Source organism: Apostichopus japonicus, chromosome 18, assembly GCF_037975245.1.
Source record: "Apostichopus japonicus isolate 1M-3 chromosome 18, ASM3797524v1, whole genome shotgun sequence".
In the NCBI taxonomy this organism is placed as follows: Eukaryota; Metazoa; Echinodermata; class Holothuroidea; order Aspidochirotida; family Stichopodidae; genus Apostichopus; species Apostichopus japonicus.
In genome coordinates this window covers 7,949,355-7,967,125 of record NC_092578.1, presented here as the reverse complement: position 1 = coordinate 7,967,125, position 17,771 = coordinate 7,949,355, and the positions used below count along the sequence as shown (strand labels likewise).

The 17,771-nt window shown below is 37.5% G+C and overlaps 1 protein-coding gene across 1 annotated transcript; it reads right to left on the bottom strand.

The window, feature by feature from the left end:
• Positions 1-1,870: 1,870 nt before the first annotated feature.
• LOC139959070 (uncharacterized) lies at positions 1,871-9,012 on the bottom strand. The gene is made up of 2 exons (XM_071956631.1): positions 8,795-9,012; positions 1,871-5,255 (listed from the first exon to the last, which is right to left on the bottom strand). Exons 1-2 carry the CDS (start codon positions 8,982-8,984, stop codon positions 3,376-3,378), a joined length of 2,070 nt encoding a protein of 689 aa, XP_071812732.1. The 5' UTR covers positions 8,985-9,012; the 3' UTR covers positions 1,871-3,375.
• Between the last annotated feature and the right edge of the window lie 8,759 nt (positions 9,013-17,771).

Genomic DNA, 17,771 nt, shown 5'->3' with positions numbered 1-17,771 from the left:
TCACGGTGGCGAAAAGTGACCGAATTAGGTTTCAGCTGAGCAACACAATTGCACATGTTTAGAATGAAATTGTGGTAGGAGTCACGGCGAACGGGTGGGAATTTTTTAGCCCTGTACGTCCATAGTTCAAAACACAGATTGTGGAATGACATGGCAGTGAAGGGGTGTGGAGGTGTTATAAGCAGTAAACACTGTCGAAGGAGTACTTAAATGCTTCAGATGACCGTAACTCGGATAGAGTCATTGAAAGGTTCTTCAAATCAGGGCAGTTTTATGATCAAATTTACACAAGAGGGCGGTTTAAAAAGGAACCTTCATTCAAGTGGCAATATTATATGATAATAGCAGGAGTTGAGAAAGAAAGGGTTTGGTTGTGGGATCGCACATTTATACTATAAAAAATTAGGTTTATAATGAGGTCTACACACAAAAGTATGCTTATACGAAAAGTATTTTGATTTGTTCTTTCTACAAAGGGAGTATATATATATGTTCTTTAACTTTTACAAGGGGATATCACTGTCATAGTTTTCAAAAAGAAAAAAAAAGAATACCCAGATACTCTTAAAACCTGGGGGACTGAATCACAGAGCTACCATTCATAACTCAAAGCCACAAAGAAAGTAGTTCCAGAGGGATTGTTTGGTCATCAAAACGACTAGACCTATTTAAGCGTGATTTGTCTTCTTTTACTTTTACTTACTCTTTTCTTCTAACACTTACTTTGATATCTCTGGGTTAGCTCAACTATCCTTCGTGATTTGAATGATGATGTCGTTAGTTTTGTTCAATATAATAAGTTGTTTACTTTATAACACCTAAAATGGATGTTTATTCTCCTTCTTGTAATAATAAATATATGGCAAACCTACTTTGCGCATAAAATCCATCGTTAGACGTCCTCTTCAAGGTCTTCTCAAAAGAGGATTGAATATTTCTCCTTTTGGCCAACATCGCGTTCCGCATATGTTATTGGCAGTTTAACAGTATACATTATATTGTTTACCAACTTTTAATATCATCAGGCGCGTAGCCAGCCTTTGTAGCCAGATTTTTGTCCCCCCATAACACTGGGGTCAGAGACTTTATATTTCATTTACGCCTGTGTTGATATGACTTTCATAACACCATCTATAGGCTTTACCCTCTGTAACGAATTCATATTGGGGAGGGGGAAGCACCAACGTTCGTTCTAGGGAGGGGTCTTAGGGGAAACCCATCACCCTTTAAAAAAAAGGCAATACGATTTTTTTCGTCTCTGAACGTGTCTGTTGTGGAGGGAGCGCTTCCCTCTGCCCATTTTCACATCGATAAAGTCTGAATACGAGGGGACCTGGTTGAGAATGGCTCAAGGTAATTGGTTTTCGTGCCCAGGGTGACATGTGTGAAATTTCTTGGGTGACTTTTCTTAAAAGTATCAATTCACAGAGGTTCCATCATCATGCATAGTTAAAACGCCAATGCTTTGACTTAGTAACGTTTTACAGTATACACTTTAATAACGGTGAAGATGCTATTGGCTCCGTATACGTACAGACGGAAAGGTACCGTAATATACTTGGTAGTATTTCTTGGATTTTCAAAGGTGTCGCTTGCGTAAAAGCCTGTGACAGAGTGAGAAAATTACTGCTGAATATGCCAAAATTACCACAAGGTGAAAACCATTTACAAACAAGGAGCGTGAGATGGTTATAACGTCGTCATAATGATACAGTATTCAATCTGATTGGATGAATAATTACCTTTTGGATGCACACATGAGCACCATTACCCTACAGTTACTAAATTATATGCGATCTGTTTAATTCATATTTCCATGTAAGATATACAGCAAAGTAGTGTCTACAAAAAATTACATTTAATCGGCATGTACGAATACAGTCTTCATATGTATTTAATTTTTCTTATATAGACATATCTTACAAAAATATTCAAAATGTTTAATTGTGATAATTTTAAAGGAAGTTTAAAAATTTTGGCTCAAAACCACTTCGAAAATATTTAGATATATGCAGTTTCGATTAATTTATTTTTATGTTTGACATTTTGGGAGCCGAGAGCAGTAATCGTCACGCAATGTTGTGCACTGGTGTTGATATTTTCGCTTGCATGGACAATTATTGCTCCGAACACTTTTTGGAACCCACCCCCCCCCCCATACCCACTGCTTAAGATAAAGAATCAATATCTATGTCCTTTTTTACAATGCCAATGATGACTTTTTCAAGACTTTAACCATCTGTTATGACACCCTTTCAACATATTAGCCATTAGGAAGCTGTACTTGCCCCATACTTTTTATTACATATTTATCCCAATTGTTTCATGTTTTGCTTAAGCACCTTCCTAATTATGAGGGTTATTCTGATGACAATCAATTTTATCTTGCTATTAATGCTGGCAATGACTCTGCCAGAGGTGAGGCTATTTCTGCAATGGAAAATTGTGTGGCTGAAGCACGTCGCTGGTTTTTAACGAATAATCTTAAACTAAATGATACAAAAACTGAATTGATTGTTATAGGTTCAAAGCAACAATTGGCTAAACTTCCTGATTTTTCAATTCATACAGTTGATAAGGTTCGTAATTTGGGTATTATTTTTGATAATAATCTTCAACTTGACTTACATGTTGCAAATGTGTGTCGAAAAGCAAATTTTAGTATTCATAAGCTTTGGCATATTCGTAGTTACTTGGATGATACCTCATGTAAATTACTTGTTCATGCATTTGTTACGACACACATAGACTACTGCAATTCATAATATTGTAACTTAGCTTCACATCTCATTGATAAACTTAAGAAAATCCAAAATGCTGCTGCCAGAATTGTAACGGGTACTTCCAAATATGATCATATAAAACCCGTCCTACATAACTTGCATTGGCTTCCAGTTAGAGAAAGAATATCTTATAAGATTTTATTACTCACTTTTAATTGTATTTACAATATTGCACCGCAGTACCTTAAGTTTGTGATTTAATTTCTCTTTACACTCCCTCTAGACCGTTGCGTTCCTCGTCCCGTCTGATTTTAACTGTCCCTTACATAAGAACTGCAAAATTTGGACCGAGATATTTTAGCTATGCATTGCCAGTTTTATGGAATTCACTCCCTGAGGTTTTAAGAAAAATTGAAAGTTTTACCCTTTTTAAATCCGAACTTAAGACTCATTTATGCTGCAAGGCTTATAATATCTGAAATCTTTTCATGTATTTTTATTCTTTCTTATTATTGTTTTATTCTTCATCATGTACAGCGCATATGATAATATATATTAAAGTATTGTGCTATAAAAGGAACCATAGTAATAATAATAATAGCCAAACTAGTTTTAAAGTGAGAGAAATATCACTACAAACGCTGTTTTTAATTTAAGCGAGCACAATTTCCGCATCTGTCATGCACGTTTCTCTAAGATAATTGATAGAATCTGCCATAAATTTCCCTCTTTTATCTTCAATTCCTTCATTAAAACTTTTGCTATTCCAAGATGATCCTGGCCAGAGGGAAGACATGTTAGCTTTTCGAATTATTCTTAAAGATTCATGGGAATAATGCACCGCCCACATATGTTTTGGCGTGTCATTCGTGGTGGCCCTGTTATTTAGCAATAGGTCACAGTTAAAGGGAGTTTTGAAAATTACTTTGGCCTCCATTACGACCCTCATGGTCTTTATCTTCCTGTCTTGGAACAACTTTTTCAATACGTGCATATCGGAAACGTGAAATTGTCCCAGGTAGGAGAAGACCTCGGGACTGTCGCGCCAATTGATATCAGCCATCAAGTTCGCAACACGTGTATACTCAGAACTGTTTGCCGAGACGAGGCTAGGTGTGTATAGATTATACGCGGTGAATTCGCCACGGTTGAATGGTTTGGTACATTTAGGTAAATCAAATGGTAAAACATCGTAATCAGACATCCATCCGCCGCCAACTGCTGCCATGGCAACGTGTCTAATAAAACAAGACATTTCATACTCTTTTACATTTATCGTTGGTAATCGTTCAAACCTGGTGCGTAGAGATATATATTCCGGATGTTTCCGAGCGTCATCCTCCGATAACACTCGAGGACGCCAACCAGCGTCCGACCACGCAGATTTCCACGCTTTAAGAGTGACTTCTGCTGCGCTGAGTTCATCCACGGCTTGACCTTTTATTGGTTGATAATATGTGTAGATAGTGCACTCGCCTTCCTCTTGCACTGACTTATGTAAATCTGATTTGTTTAGTGAATCGATATGTTTCGCCTGTATTGTATTGTTCAGTTTTAATTCCAATTTCACAGTACAAGTTTTGTAACGTTGAGTTAATTCGTAGTTTTGATCATTCAAAGATGGATATTTGTCAACTTCAGTTAAATTGGTTGAATACCCGAGCACACAAAAGTCCATAGCGTATAACTCGATCATTTTCTGCCAAGTCTTGGGCGTGTACATCTCGGGACAACTCTTATGTTTACTCGATAATTTATGAGTCTTTTTAAGAGAACTCACGTCAGTGTTTATCCGTCTACCGAGCTCGTTGATACTCTCATTCCAATTTTCAAACACTAGTACTTGATTCAAAGCGAGGTTACCATTGTCGTCAAATATCATACCGACCTGTGGTTGAAGATGAACCTGATTATTGACGCGAACTTGTCCCCCGGGATACAGAGTCTTTTCGACAAACCAATCAAAAGATGACTTTGATGCTTCGCTCATGAATGTTTGTGTCCAAAGGGCATCACCACGATTTCCCAAGTTTTGAGAATAGTCACTCCATGTCGATATTAATCGAGAACATGGGTGGCGGATGATGCAAAATTTATGGTAACTCCGGAAGAATTCCTGATCGAAGTCTTTTATTTTAGAATGACCACCAAGGTACACACCTCCGAGAGCTCTCCGTCTGTCGTCGAAAAGAAATGAAGTTTCCAGAGATGTTCCTCCAGCTTTTGGAATGTGTATAAAAAGTAACTTACGTTCGTCTGATAATGGCGCGTATTTTGGCTGCTTCACGAGATCGCGAGGTAATTCGTTGCTATGGGGATTGTTCTGTTTTGGAACACATGTCATCTCCTTTTCCAATTTCTGCCAACCTTCAGCACATCGCCAGTTACCGTCTTGTTTTACACTTCTGCAAACTTGCATTAACGGTGAACCTTTTTCATCTCGACTCACAACCTCTAAAGGCCAACCGTCTGGGCAACTTGTCATAAGTTGGACGACACCGGCTGGCGGCTTCGTTTCCTTAACTGCTCCATCTAAAGAGGTAGATATAAATATATAACATTTATATCGATGACTTTAAAGGATGAAAACAAAAACAAAATCAGATTTTATCCAATCAATCGTGTCGTGATTTTACTGGGAGCGCCCGTTTAAAGATGATAGAAAGCACTCTCTTGTTCAGGTATGATTAAGATAGTAGACGTGATTTCACTACTAAAACCGGTGCATTTTGTTATTCCATGTACAGATATTGGTAATTCACGGGGTAAAAATGTTAACGTTTAGAACTTCTTTGAAACGATCGCAAAAAGTTCGTTTTGTTTCATGGTGGATATCAAGTGTTAATCTGTTTATCAGATAGCCACTGTCAATGATGGCATACTCCTATTGGAGTCTATATCAATCCGGCCGAGTGTTCTCCCATCTCAGAAAAAGTGCTAGTAAGCAGCCGGAGAAAATCTTTGTTGATATGTTATCAATCAGGTTCTGGTTTGTTGTGGCTTGCATGTTAAAGATCTTGAATGGCAGCGCATGTGGTGCAAAAATCGGTTCAATTGAGGCAATGTTGTACCCTTTGAGGCCACCCTAGCGTACCAACAAAAATCTGCAAGGCCATGATACAAAAACTTGGTGGTGCCGTGAATGGTCAACTGGTCAGCTGTCCAGTGATAGGTGTGTCAATCAACAGAAAATGGGTGATCGAAAGTATAGCATCTGTGCAATTTCAGATGAGAGTCGATACAAAAGAAAGTCACACCTTGAACAATGCACTTAAGAGCCCACCGGATAGCACGGAACAGCAAATGCGACAACCTTGTCATATGGTAGAGTAGTGCGACAAAAAATTGTATACTTATGTAGCGGCAGTACGGTGTGATGAAGTTTTGCGTAATTGTGTAGTCATGTAGTAAAATATGATGGTGGCTTGTGTAGTCATGTAATCAGGCAGTGCAGTGCGATGAAATTTGGAGTAGCCATTTAGTCATGTAGTAGTACAGCGTGGTGGAGTCTTATGTACTCGTGTGGTTATGCAGTGCAGTTTGGTGAAGTGTTGTGTAGTCAAGTGGTCATACAATGCAGTGTTATTAAGTTGTGCGTATTCATACAGTGCAGTGTGATGAATTGTTGTGTAGTAATGTGTTCATGCGATGCAGCGAAAAGTGCAGCTAATGACTAATGTTATTCTACATTGAAGGTAAATAATCTATGACAACATTGTATGGTGTAGGGTTAGTACACCGTCATTCAAATGAGAAGAAACCAAAGCATCGTCAGGAAATGATTTGAAGCAATTAGCTGTTACAAACAAAGGCATTAAAAAGTGTCAATAAACAATACATCAATGTTTACAAACAGTGACTTTGTGTAGCTTGTTAGTGGATCACTTGACTTCTTTACTTGTGTTAGACTACGCAGTCCAGTCACTCATAGCAGTCGCGGATCCTGGGGTGTTTTGTTTTGCTAATAACAAGTAGTAATTAGCACAACCCTGCAAGTAGAAATAGTTATACAAATTATTCAACATTCTGCAGAATGCACCACTACACGCCTATTTTTTTTCCCGTGGAGGACTCCCAGATGGAGTTGTAAATCTCATCCAGAACTTTGGGTGTATGACCACTATAGTGTCATCACTATATATTACTCATACAATACCCATATTATGTCCTTTGTATTATAGTTCTTCCACAAATATTGCTGAATACCAATAACATTACCCTTTTTTTGTTGAAATTAAGCAACAACATCTGTGCTCTATAATATAGACTCTCAACGCTTTTGTAGCAATTTATCATAATTTATCCCTTTAAACAAATAATGAATGCGTTTGTTTGTACCCATCGTTTAATAAAATATTTTTCAATTTGTTGTAGTGTTGCTAAGCGCGTTGCTGGCACCCTTTCCTGTGAAACTAGAGAGAGGTTTACCGTATAATATACTTTTCTTTATTGTTGAGGGGCATGGGGAGGGGAGGAGATATAAAAACGAAGTATCATAGAGGGAATGCTTGGAGCTATTAAAAGTCTATAATTTCAAGGAGTTTTCAGGGGATGGGGGGGGGGATTCCGAAATTTGTTAGAATGGAATATCTGATTTAAGATTCTATTAAAAGTACACTGATCATGCCGATATGGCTTATTATATTAATATGCTCGTGTATTTAAGCACGACCGTACGGAAAGCCATTTTAACATTCAATCGGGAATTTATATTAAATTGTTTCTTATATGAGATATCTACAATTCTATTTCAGATATCTAAAATTAAATTCGAGATTTCTTACATTTAATTCGAGATATCTGAAATTGAATTCGAGATATCTGAAATAGATTTCGAGATATCTTAAATTCAATTTCAGATATCAGAAATTCTCTGGTCTTTCGAGATATCTGCAATTATTTGTAGATATCTTAAATAAATTGGAGATATCTGTAATTTAATTTGAGATATCTGAAACTATTTCGAGATATCTGAAATTGCTTATTAGATGTTGAAACGGCTTTCCATGCGACCGCAGATAAGATCCGGCCTGTTATGTTTTCGAAACGTCGATTGTATAGTCAATACCACTGACCTCTACCTGGTAGAGGTCAGTGGTCAATACTCATTGCATAAAAACAAAAAACTGATCGAAGGGTCAATACCCAGAACAATGATACAGAAAACCATATTAAACCTGGCATCAAGTTGCTGCAGTTTATGCGCTGCTAAAATATTCTCAATACGGTACAAAATCGCCAGCCTTTTGTTGACATACATGTACACCTTATCGTACTATACTGTTAATATTAATGTAAAAAGAGATGCCTACACAGGATCTACAAATTAACTTCGTGAATATATGTATGTCAGACATGTCATTTTCATAACAAAAAACAGTCATACCTCAGATTTGTGCTTTTATTGATTTCCTCACCTGACATAATCCTTCCATGGTTTTTGCAAAGGAAAGTACAAATGTAGATACTTTAGAAAATTTGATTTACTCTGGTGAAACTGGAACCAAGAAGGTTTCGCTCGTTACACCTATAACGGACCGATATGTTCAAAGTTATAAATTTGCTAATCGAAAGATGGGTCACGTTTGGCTTTAAGGCGAACTCAACTTAATTTGTATTTCACATGTTGATATTTAATTTCAAACACTTGTCAAGTTCGAACAATTGAGTACAAGAGAGTGCTGACACAGGAAAGATTGTCTCAAAATATAAACCATATGTTTATATACCACCCACCAACCCCCTCCCCTTGACAATTCCACTTCCGTCTTCCCCTTTTTTTTTATCAAGCCGATTGAGTGGCCCTCCTATAACCAACATGCGTATACTGCTTAAACAAGCCTATTGTATGTATAGTCGGTCGTATGACGTAGTCTATACATATGTACCCAATATAGCACACATGGGAACACATTGCACACTTATCGATTAATCTTGCAAATCAGCTCTCAATTAGAAGTTCAGAAAAAGGAAAAGCTGTTACGTCACGTAAAATCCAGCATACAATATTGTTTGATTCCGCTGAGACGACATAACATCTTTAAAGAAACGAAAAATAATGTTTTACAAACCTTGTATGTCTTCATAGGAGCTTCCGTTAGGCCCGCTCATTTCCTTATTTCTCGTAAAACTATTGATTTGTTCAATCGATACATGTTTCAGAACATACATACAAAACAACGACATGAGTAACAGTTCCGTTAACAGTAGTAATGAAAGAAACAACGAACGTTTTGAATTACCGATGACGCAAAGTAACATCTTTATTGCAAAACTGTTACTTTCCACGTGAGATATTAAAATGAGTATATGTATATTTATCTAAAATATATATCTATAAATATTTTTCTATAAATATATAAACCTAAAACTCTTTATCTAAAAAAAAGTGCAGGCTGTCATATTTATCCGTGGAAAGTTCTCAACGCATTTGTTATCCGTAGGAATATATTTTGTTCGACGTGAATGATTACAAAACCAATTTCCCGCCCACGGCCGAATATACTTCAGTCTATACATGGGTTACTGACATGGGCGAGGTTTTTTTTCATATTCACCACTTTCATCTAGTACCTCATTGGCTGGACATTCAACCAATCGCATTCAACTAAATCAAATATGGAGACCACGTGATCAATTTCGCTCCATTTGAGCTCGTAGTCTAGTCAATCGACCTGCCTGTCCTATACTGTAATTATGCGGATGAGTGAACTGAAAAGACGTGGCAGTCTAGTTTAACCCTTCAGTTCCGCACACGAACGAGATTTATTATTTTGTCAAGCCTTATGCCGTAATATTGGAAACAAAATCAGTAAAGGTTGTGACTCGAGAGATGTTTAATGACACTATCCATATCTCTTTATGTAACTGTGATATACTCCATACGTCAAAGTACCAATTTTGCACACGTTTGACAAAAACATGTAACATCATGTTAAATTTTAACTGCACGTGAACAATTCTTGTGCCGAACCCCCATCCACCACCATATTCCCAACCCAAATACCCCGCACTTTGATACAAAATCATTAGTTTGCGATGTTTCCAAAATGCTACCACCTTTAATAATCGATTTGCCGACATTTCCACGATTCTTTAAGCACGTTTTATATAGGAAAGGGCGCGGGGAGTGGGTGTTAACCGTAGAATGACTGTCTGTTTTTATGCTTACTACTGTAGTCTCTGTGTTCTTATACCAGGGAGTAGCAGCTCCCTGCTTATACTACAATTCTTTTCCCTTTTTGAACACACAGAACAATACGGGAAAGGAGAGATACTGGATTGCTTAATATATTGTTCTCTACTGGAGTCAGTTACCAATTTAACTCTCAACAAAAATGGTTCTCCTAAAAAACTGCAGTGTACCCTTGTATCTTTTTCGTTGATGCATGGATGTATTATAAAAGCGTTCGACTATACGTACTGCCTGCCAGATTGCTTGTGTACAATCTCGTGTCTTCGGAGGTGGCACGAAGTAACTATTTCGACTACAGTTTCCCAACGCTCTTCGGTGTTTTTAGCAAAAGTATCACGCAGTCCAATTTATTATCAAAGTTTCCTTTGTCGATACGTTCCTTGTTTAATTAATCGATATAAGATAATTAGACCTTTACACTTTTGATAATAAGGTCATTACCACAAACCACAAAGCTGCGCGTCGCAAGAAATCCAACTTTACCTTTCTCGTTAGTTTATTCTAATTACTTGATAACATTTCAAGCTCACATGGTTACTGTAATTTTGATAATTTTTTTCCGATAGACTATTTATTTCGCATATATACCTAAATACATTCAGACATATTTAGTAGGATTGGTTCTTAAACTTTCATAAAAATACACACTCGTCAGTTTCATTTCACATTAAAATGAAAAAGGCCATAAGCTTTCAATGTGAAATGTGTATTGAATTTGTTACATTTTCAGTAGGATTGCATTCATAATATGGAGCAGGGAGTGAACAACAAATTTTTGGCAAGCAACAAGATAGTGTGTAATGTATTGATATGGAAACGTATTGGGTGATAATGTATATGTGTACACCTTGTATTGACCTGGAAGTGACCTCTTGAGTCTGGTAAGCAATAAAGCAGAAAGCGATCAAAAACCGTTGTGTTATTATCCTTCTCAATCGGTCAAATCGAACCCGAGACATAGAAGTGAGGCTTTTGTGCTCATTAAAGTGGAACAATATACTAAACACAGTATAACCAAAACGTATTTTTTGAGATATTGTTTGCGTTTGTGGACTTTGACCTCAAATTAACTTTGACTTTATTAAAGACCGATAGCATTGTTGTCCTTACTAAGGTGGACATTTCTAGTAATTGTGAATCTTACCAAGCTTTAATTTTGGAGTATGTTTCCTCCGTTAACCTAGATGACTTTTGAAACCCTTCAAAACAGTATGGTTCCTCTTCTCCCCGAGACAGACCTGCGTACTAGGCCCTACATATCAATTATTCCACACTCTACACTTCACGTGAAATTATAACTCAAAAATCCAACCAATCATTACTTATGGCAGCATCTGCCTACTTAGTTGTAATAAATCCCATATTTCCCAATTAAACATAATTAATAATAAAGCCCATAGGATTTGTCTCATTATCCCTAGTTATATCTCCACTAGTCTTTACCACTTTTTGAACAGCTTATTATTTTTAACAAAAAAACCTTGAAAAGACCCTCCTTCTTGATCCCCTAATCCACGACCTTTTAATCAAATACTTAGTCCATAAAATCTATGCTAAAAATAATCTTAAAAGTTCCCTAGATACCTTAGATTTTTTAAACTGGGACGAGGCTTCAGCCCTGGCAGGTGGAGGGGTCCCCTTGTTTAGGAACCCGGTGGCTAGAGGCAGGGGCGGACTGGGTCTTTAAACCGGCCTGGGCATTTTTTCACCTAAGACTGGCCCATTATTCTTCGATATGTTACTTACATAGTGATCGTCGTCCTGGGGGAGGGGTCTAAGATGAGATTTTTTGGAAGTTAAGGAATGCCTAGATGAAACATGGTGCTATATTTCGCAATTTTGTAGGTTACAATAATCCTTTAAAAAAGACCCAACAATAATTTTCCAGAAGCAACACTTGATTAAACTGAGAAAGTTAAAAACGTAAACAAAAATAGACAAACATTAATGTGTTGAGACTAGTTTTTTTTTTTAATGCTTTTAACACCCTCCTCCAGTTTTGCACCTTTTGGGGGGGGGGGCATTTTGAAATCTCACTTCCTAAAAATAACCAAAATTACCTCAATATGATACCACTACTCTTTGTGACCTGAGCTTAGAGGCTCAGAGCATAGCCAACAGCATCAAACGTCAATGGGTGTATATACTTAGGCCCCACTATACAGTTAGCTTATCGCTGAATGTGTCAATTTAGGGGTATAAAAGAACTTGATACGGCATACATCTTTGTGGTCAAATTCTGCTCAATTGTACGTTGCGTAGGCACTGAACAATAAATAGTTTTTGGTCATTACATTTCCGAGGAACTACAGATTCTATTAAAAATGCATAAAGTTGTGTGATTTGGATTTTTCGTTGATAGACATCGTTAATCAAATCCTTAATTGCGTCAATTATGAGCCCACCATGCTACGTATATTTTTGTTTTCAGGTTCTGGTTATTTATCAATTGGAAAATGCCATAGATTTTTCTATGGGATTTTGCATACCGTCCGCTGTTATTCTTCAGCGCTACTTGGCCTAGCCTAGGGCTACATGTTTGATACACGTGTTCCTACTGTGGTGGATAATTACAAATAATAACAGAGTTAGAGTGTAGTGCATTAAGCCTCGGAGTCTTTGACATGTACCGATTTATTTTACATATCATTGATTTAAATTGGTATATGTCGATTTAAATCGGTATATGTCGATTTAAACTGGTATAACTCGAAATAAATTGGTATATGTCGATTTAAATCAGTAGAAGTAACTTTTAGCTGCTGGAAACTGGTATAAGTCGAAAAAAATTGGTATAGGTCGATTTTAATCGGTATATGTCGATTCCCCGCGATTTGAGACTGATGGCTCGCCATAAAGCTAAAGCCTACGGACTTTGTTCATGAGATTTTGTTTGATTCTATAAGCTAATTTACAAATTCCAACAGCCTCATATTATAATGAGGCGTTACGCACATGTTATTTGATAGGCTGGTCGGTGGGAGATACGGTAGCTTATAAAATATGGTTTCCACAATTTTGGCCTCTGGTGACCCCAAATGAACTTTGACCTCCACAAAAAAATGTTGTTGTTGTTGTTTTGTTTGTTTTTTGGATAGTTTCCTATATTAAACCAGGAGTAATATCTATGTATCCATAAAGATTCAAGACCAGCATTTAATATCCTTATTCAAGAAATATTTAGAGTCGTCGGAAATTGTGTACTTTAATGCTGCAGTAGTCAAATTTTCACTTGTACCTGTGTACAGTTCTATTGCTGATTTCTCGAATAGGTTTTCTATAAGACTTGATCCCATTGGATTATAAGCAATGTGATTGTTGAATGACTCTTTAATAGTTGGCTTTCAATGATTTGACCTGTTTGCTTTTTCAGGATGTCACAGATTTGCATGTTTTTGTGAAAGCAAAAGAAGACACCAGTCACTTGTTCTTGATTAGTTGGCATATGTCAATTGTGTCAGTGGTAATGAAATTCAGAAACGTTCACTTTTTTTCAAGGGTAAGTTGAAACAAGAAAACAAAAAGATGCTCTCTTATGACATTACATATACTTCAAATCGTTCTGGTGTAAGCTTTGAAAACAGAATAATCAAAACAGCACAAAGCAGGGTTAATTTTGTCAGCGTACGATGCATATATGGTATGACAATGTATCACAGATTCATAATTTTGCCAATATTTTTCAAAATGATGAAAAAAGACAAACGTTTTGCTATGTCAAAGCCGAAAACTTATAAATACCAGTTCTACGAAAATGTACGGCAACAAAACGCTACAATCATACAGTTGTGGTCTTATTAGATTCTCCCACATTCATGATTCAAGAACTGAGCAAATGGTATTATGTAAGACTTCATGTAATTATGTGAACAAAGGAGCTATCATGTTAACCTAGTTTCTCAATGGATGAAGAGAGAGAGCTCCTAAAGTGTCTGTTTAATATAGTGCAAGATGACGATGTACTGCATCAAGTTAAAGGTAGTGATGTGGTTCAGTATATATTAATGAGTTTACTAGTGGCGGAGCGTCCTTACAGTCAGAGGGGCGGATGCTCCCCCCCCCCCTCCCCGACGGACTCAAATGGACTGCTGGTGCCCTTTTCAGCTCTTTAACACTTTTTACTTATTCGAGATTATTGACTTTTTTATTGCTCTCTCATATACCTATTGACATTTGTCACAATTAGTTGGTGTAATTTCCTGACAAAATGGCGATGACACCTATTTATTCTTCGTTTATCTGCAAATTAGCAAGGCCCGAAAAGGGTCATTTCCGGCGATCTAGGGAGTATCTTTACTCAAAAAATATATGTACGCTCCGCGCCAACCTGTGGTGGCGCTCCGCTTAGATAGTGTCGAAGGCACCCCTAAAGAACATTCTCGCCCTCCCTGAACAATACCCTTAGCTCCGTCACTAGAGTTTGCAGCCTGCGGCATTACTTGAAATGTCTCATAATTTTTAAGTGAATGGAGTCCTGCATGATTTCGTTCAGGGTGTATTTATGTGACCAGTTTTTGTACACATACATGCACGTTTGATTTTGACATTTTTTTTTCTTTCATTAGAACTCTATTCTTTGTGGCATGGGATCAACGCAGTTAGCATGAAAAGACCGTCAAACAGTTTATCATGTTCCATTCATTATTGGGCACATTGGTTATTACCAGATGATGATCCCATGTCATGTTAATTTAACTACATATGGATTGTTTCTGTGTTTTAGTGTACAGTGTTTTAACTGTGCTGTGTGTGTTTTAACTGTGTATTCCATACTGTTCAACCAGGAGCTTTGGCTCAAGCAGAAATGGATTCACTGAATCGGTGCTCCTCATAACTTTCAAATACTGAAAATCAACTCTTTACCGTGTGCTTAAAACTACCAGTACTTATAATCATTATTTTCTATGGATAAAGACTATTCATCTTTCTTTTTATGTATTTCAGTGGTTTAGCTTCAGTTTATCAGCACTTGCTTTATAAAAGGTTGGACAGACTCTTCGCATCCTTTGTGAACATGATGCAGTAATTGTAAAAAACAATGAATACTCTGAGAAGCTTCTTGCAAGCCGTTCTCTATGAAGAATCACCAAAAGTAGAAGTGATAATGCATTTCCTTTATACTTTGAAAGTTAACTTTGTAAGCCATTAAATGTTTAACTATATGTTTTATATTGCATAAGTGTTATTTGCTGTTGGTACATATATTTCATGAACACTCAGTTAATCCTGAAGTTAGTTGTTATACATGGGCGGCGATCCGTACTTCCGAGTGGGGGGGATATGACCTTGTTCACTATCTAAGCGTAGCGCCACCATTAGTTGGCGCGAAGCGTACAAGAAAATTTTGGGATTTACAAACCCTCTAGATGGCCGGAAACGGCACTTGCCGAGGTTTCCAAGCGGCATATACCCAACTTTAAAATAGGGATATCATGTCCGAAATATCTCATAATCAGGATCCAAAATACTTTTTTTTAAATTTCGGGTGTTATTTTGGGAAAATTGCACCTGTCAATCTTGTTTCAGGCGCTACGTTAGAATGTTCGAGAGCTCTTCATATTATTCGATGAAGAAACTGGCCTCATGCAGGCTATTATAGGCCTATACACATGCAATACACAATTACACAAAGTTACATTCCTAGGTACCGATTGCTAGGGCATCCAGGTGAAACGTACGTGTATTAACAGGGGCGTCGGAAGCTATTTGGGATTGGTACGGAAGATCAGAGTGTGACCATCTACCATAATTATCGGGGGGGGGGGACGTTTGGAAGGTCAAACTACGCTACGCGCCACCATTGGTTGGCGCGTAGCGTAATGGAGAAAATTTTGAAAAAATGCCTCCCAGATTGCAGGAAATGGCACTTCCCGAGCTTTTCTTCTGTGCATTCTCCCTTGTCTGTTTTTGTACCCGATTAATCTTCTGAAACACATTTTGAAGTATGTTTCATTTTGGTTCTTTATTTTTTGCCTTTTTTTCTTCTTAGTGCTACTTTTTTCTCCCTTTTTTTTTTTTTGCGCCGTGAATATTGGTCCGGCGAACCGCTCCGACGCCCCTAATTAAGCATTACCCTGGTAACATGAGATTCTCAGCTGTTCGAGGGAACATGTATGTGTGTAGGCCTACTATAGGGCCTATATGAATACTATGAGGGTGCATTATGTACTATATCAATACCGTGGGCGCAATAATACATTTTGCTGTTATAGGTCCAATGAAGCCTACAGTCAACTATTCTTGCTTTATAAAGACGGTTTATTTGAAAAGATCGCACTGCGTTTATGGTAGGCGAGAAATGAAGCTAAAAAAGAGCCGTACATTCACGATGATGCATAAATGAAGGCATGAAAATATTCTTATTCCTGGCATTTGGTGGGGGGGATATGGTGTATTACATCCCCTCCACCCATTTTCATGGGGGGGATATATCCCCCCATCCCCCCCCAGGATCGCCGCCCATGTTGTTATAGGTAACTATATACCAATAAAGTGTGTTGTTAACAAGTTGATTCTCTTCCTGTCTACGTTCAGTGGCTCTATATCTTCTGGAATGCATGTATAGGTTCTGTATACAGTATAGACTACCCACAATAACTAGTCATCTGATTAATGTTCCTTGGTCAAATTACCCCCGAATAAGGTTTTTGGACGCCCTACTAACTGCTTAGTCGATTCAGACACTGTGGGCTGACTAAAAAATCAGTAATCAGATTAGACAAAGAAAAATTAGTCATGAGGGAGTACTTTTGACTAATTAAAATGGGTCGATAGAGACACCATTTGACTACTGTTGTTGTCCATTAGACTAGCTTTCGTTTACAGTGTTAAAGTCTATAGTCTTCGCAGGCGCATGTGATTTATTTGTCATGCCTTATCCCATCAAGTAAAGTTGGAAAGAATTTCAGGAAAAGTTTTGACTAAAGAGATTTTGATGATATTTTCTATAATGTAATATTTTATTCTTTTGTTGTTGTGATGTACCTTATACGTCAATATATATATATACTGCATTCATTTTAACCGCTGGAATGGTTTAACAGTAAACACATTATCAGTAAATCATCCATCACACTTAACGCACATTGCTGCATTGGCGAACTCAAGTAAATTTGCGTACTATGCTTACCAACGCCAAAATAAGCCCGTTTCAGTGCATTGCTACGCCAATTTTCACACGTTAGACAAACTTGGTATATATTATTACACTTTTATCTACACGTGAAAAAATCTTGCGCCCTTCCCCAAGCATAATCCTACTCCCCCCCCCCCCCTTGCCACCCCAAACTTCCGAGATCTTAAGGCAAACTCGCTACTTCCTCTAATAATCGATTAATCGAAATTTCCATCATTCTTTAAACACGTTTTATATGGAGAAGCGCGCGCGCGAGGAAGTGGGCGTTAAAACTGTAAAGTATGGTTACCCCTGTAGTCTGTTTTCCCAGTCTCTGCATTCTTATAGTACAATTTCTTTCTCTTTGTTTAACAAACTAAACCAATCGGAAGAGGAGAAAAACGGGATTGCTCAATATGTTGTTCCTTACTGAAGACAGTTACTACAGAAAATGGTTCTCCTAATAAACCGCAGTACAACCTTGCGTCTTTCCGCTGACGCATGAATGTGTTATACTGACGTTCGACTACACAGTGTCTGCCAGTGTGTATCCCTACACCATGTATGTTATATTTTGTGTGTACCTGCCTATGTCTTGCTGATAATTTCTGTCAATGGTTTTCGGAGGTATCCTGTTTGGTGTTTCAGCAAAGGTATTGAGCAGTCCTATTTTGGTCAAAGTTTCTTTGTCATCAGCTTTCTTATTTAATTAAGCGATATAACATAAGAAGGCTTTAAA

Bases quoted from the DNA above. Each gene is read 5' to 3' on its own strand.
- LOC139959070 (XM_071956631.1), bottom strand. From the start codon at position 8,984: ATGTTACTTTGCGTCATCGGTAATTCAAAACGTTCGTTGTTTCTTTCA. The intron at 5,256-8,794 runs GTTTGTAAAACA...CTACCTCTTTAG, and splicing joins CTCCTATGAAGACATACAAG to ATGGAGCAGTTAAGGAAACG.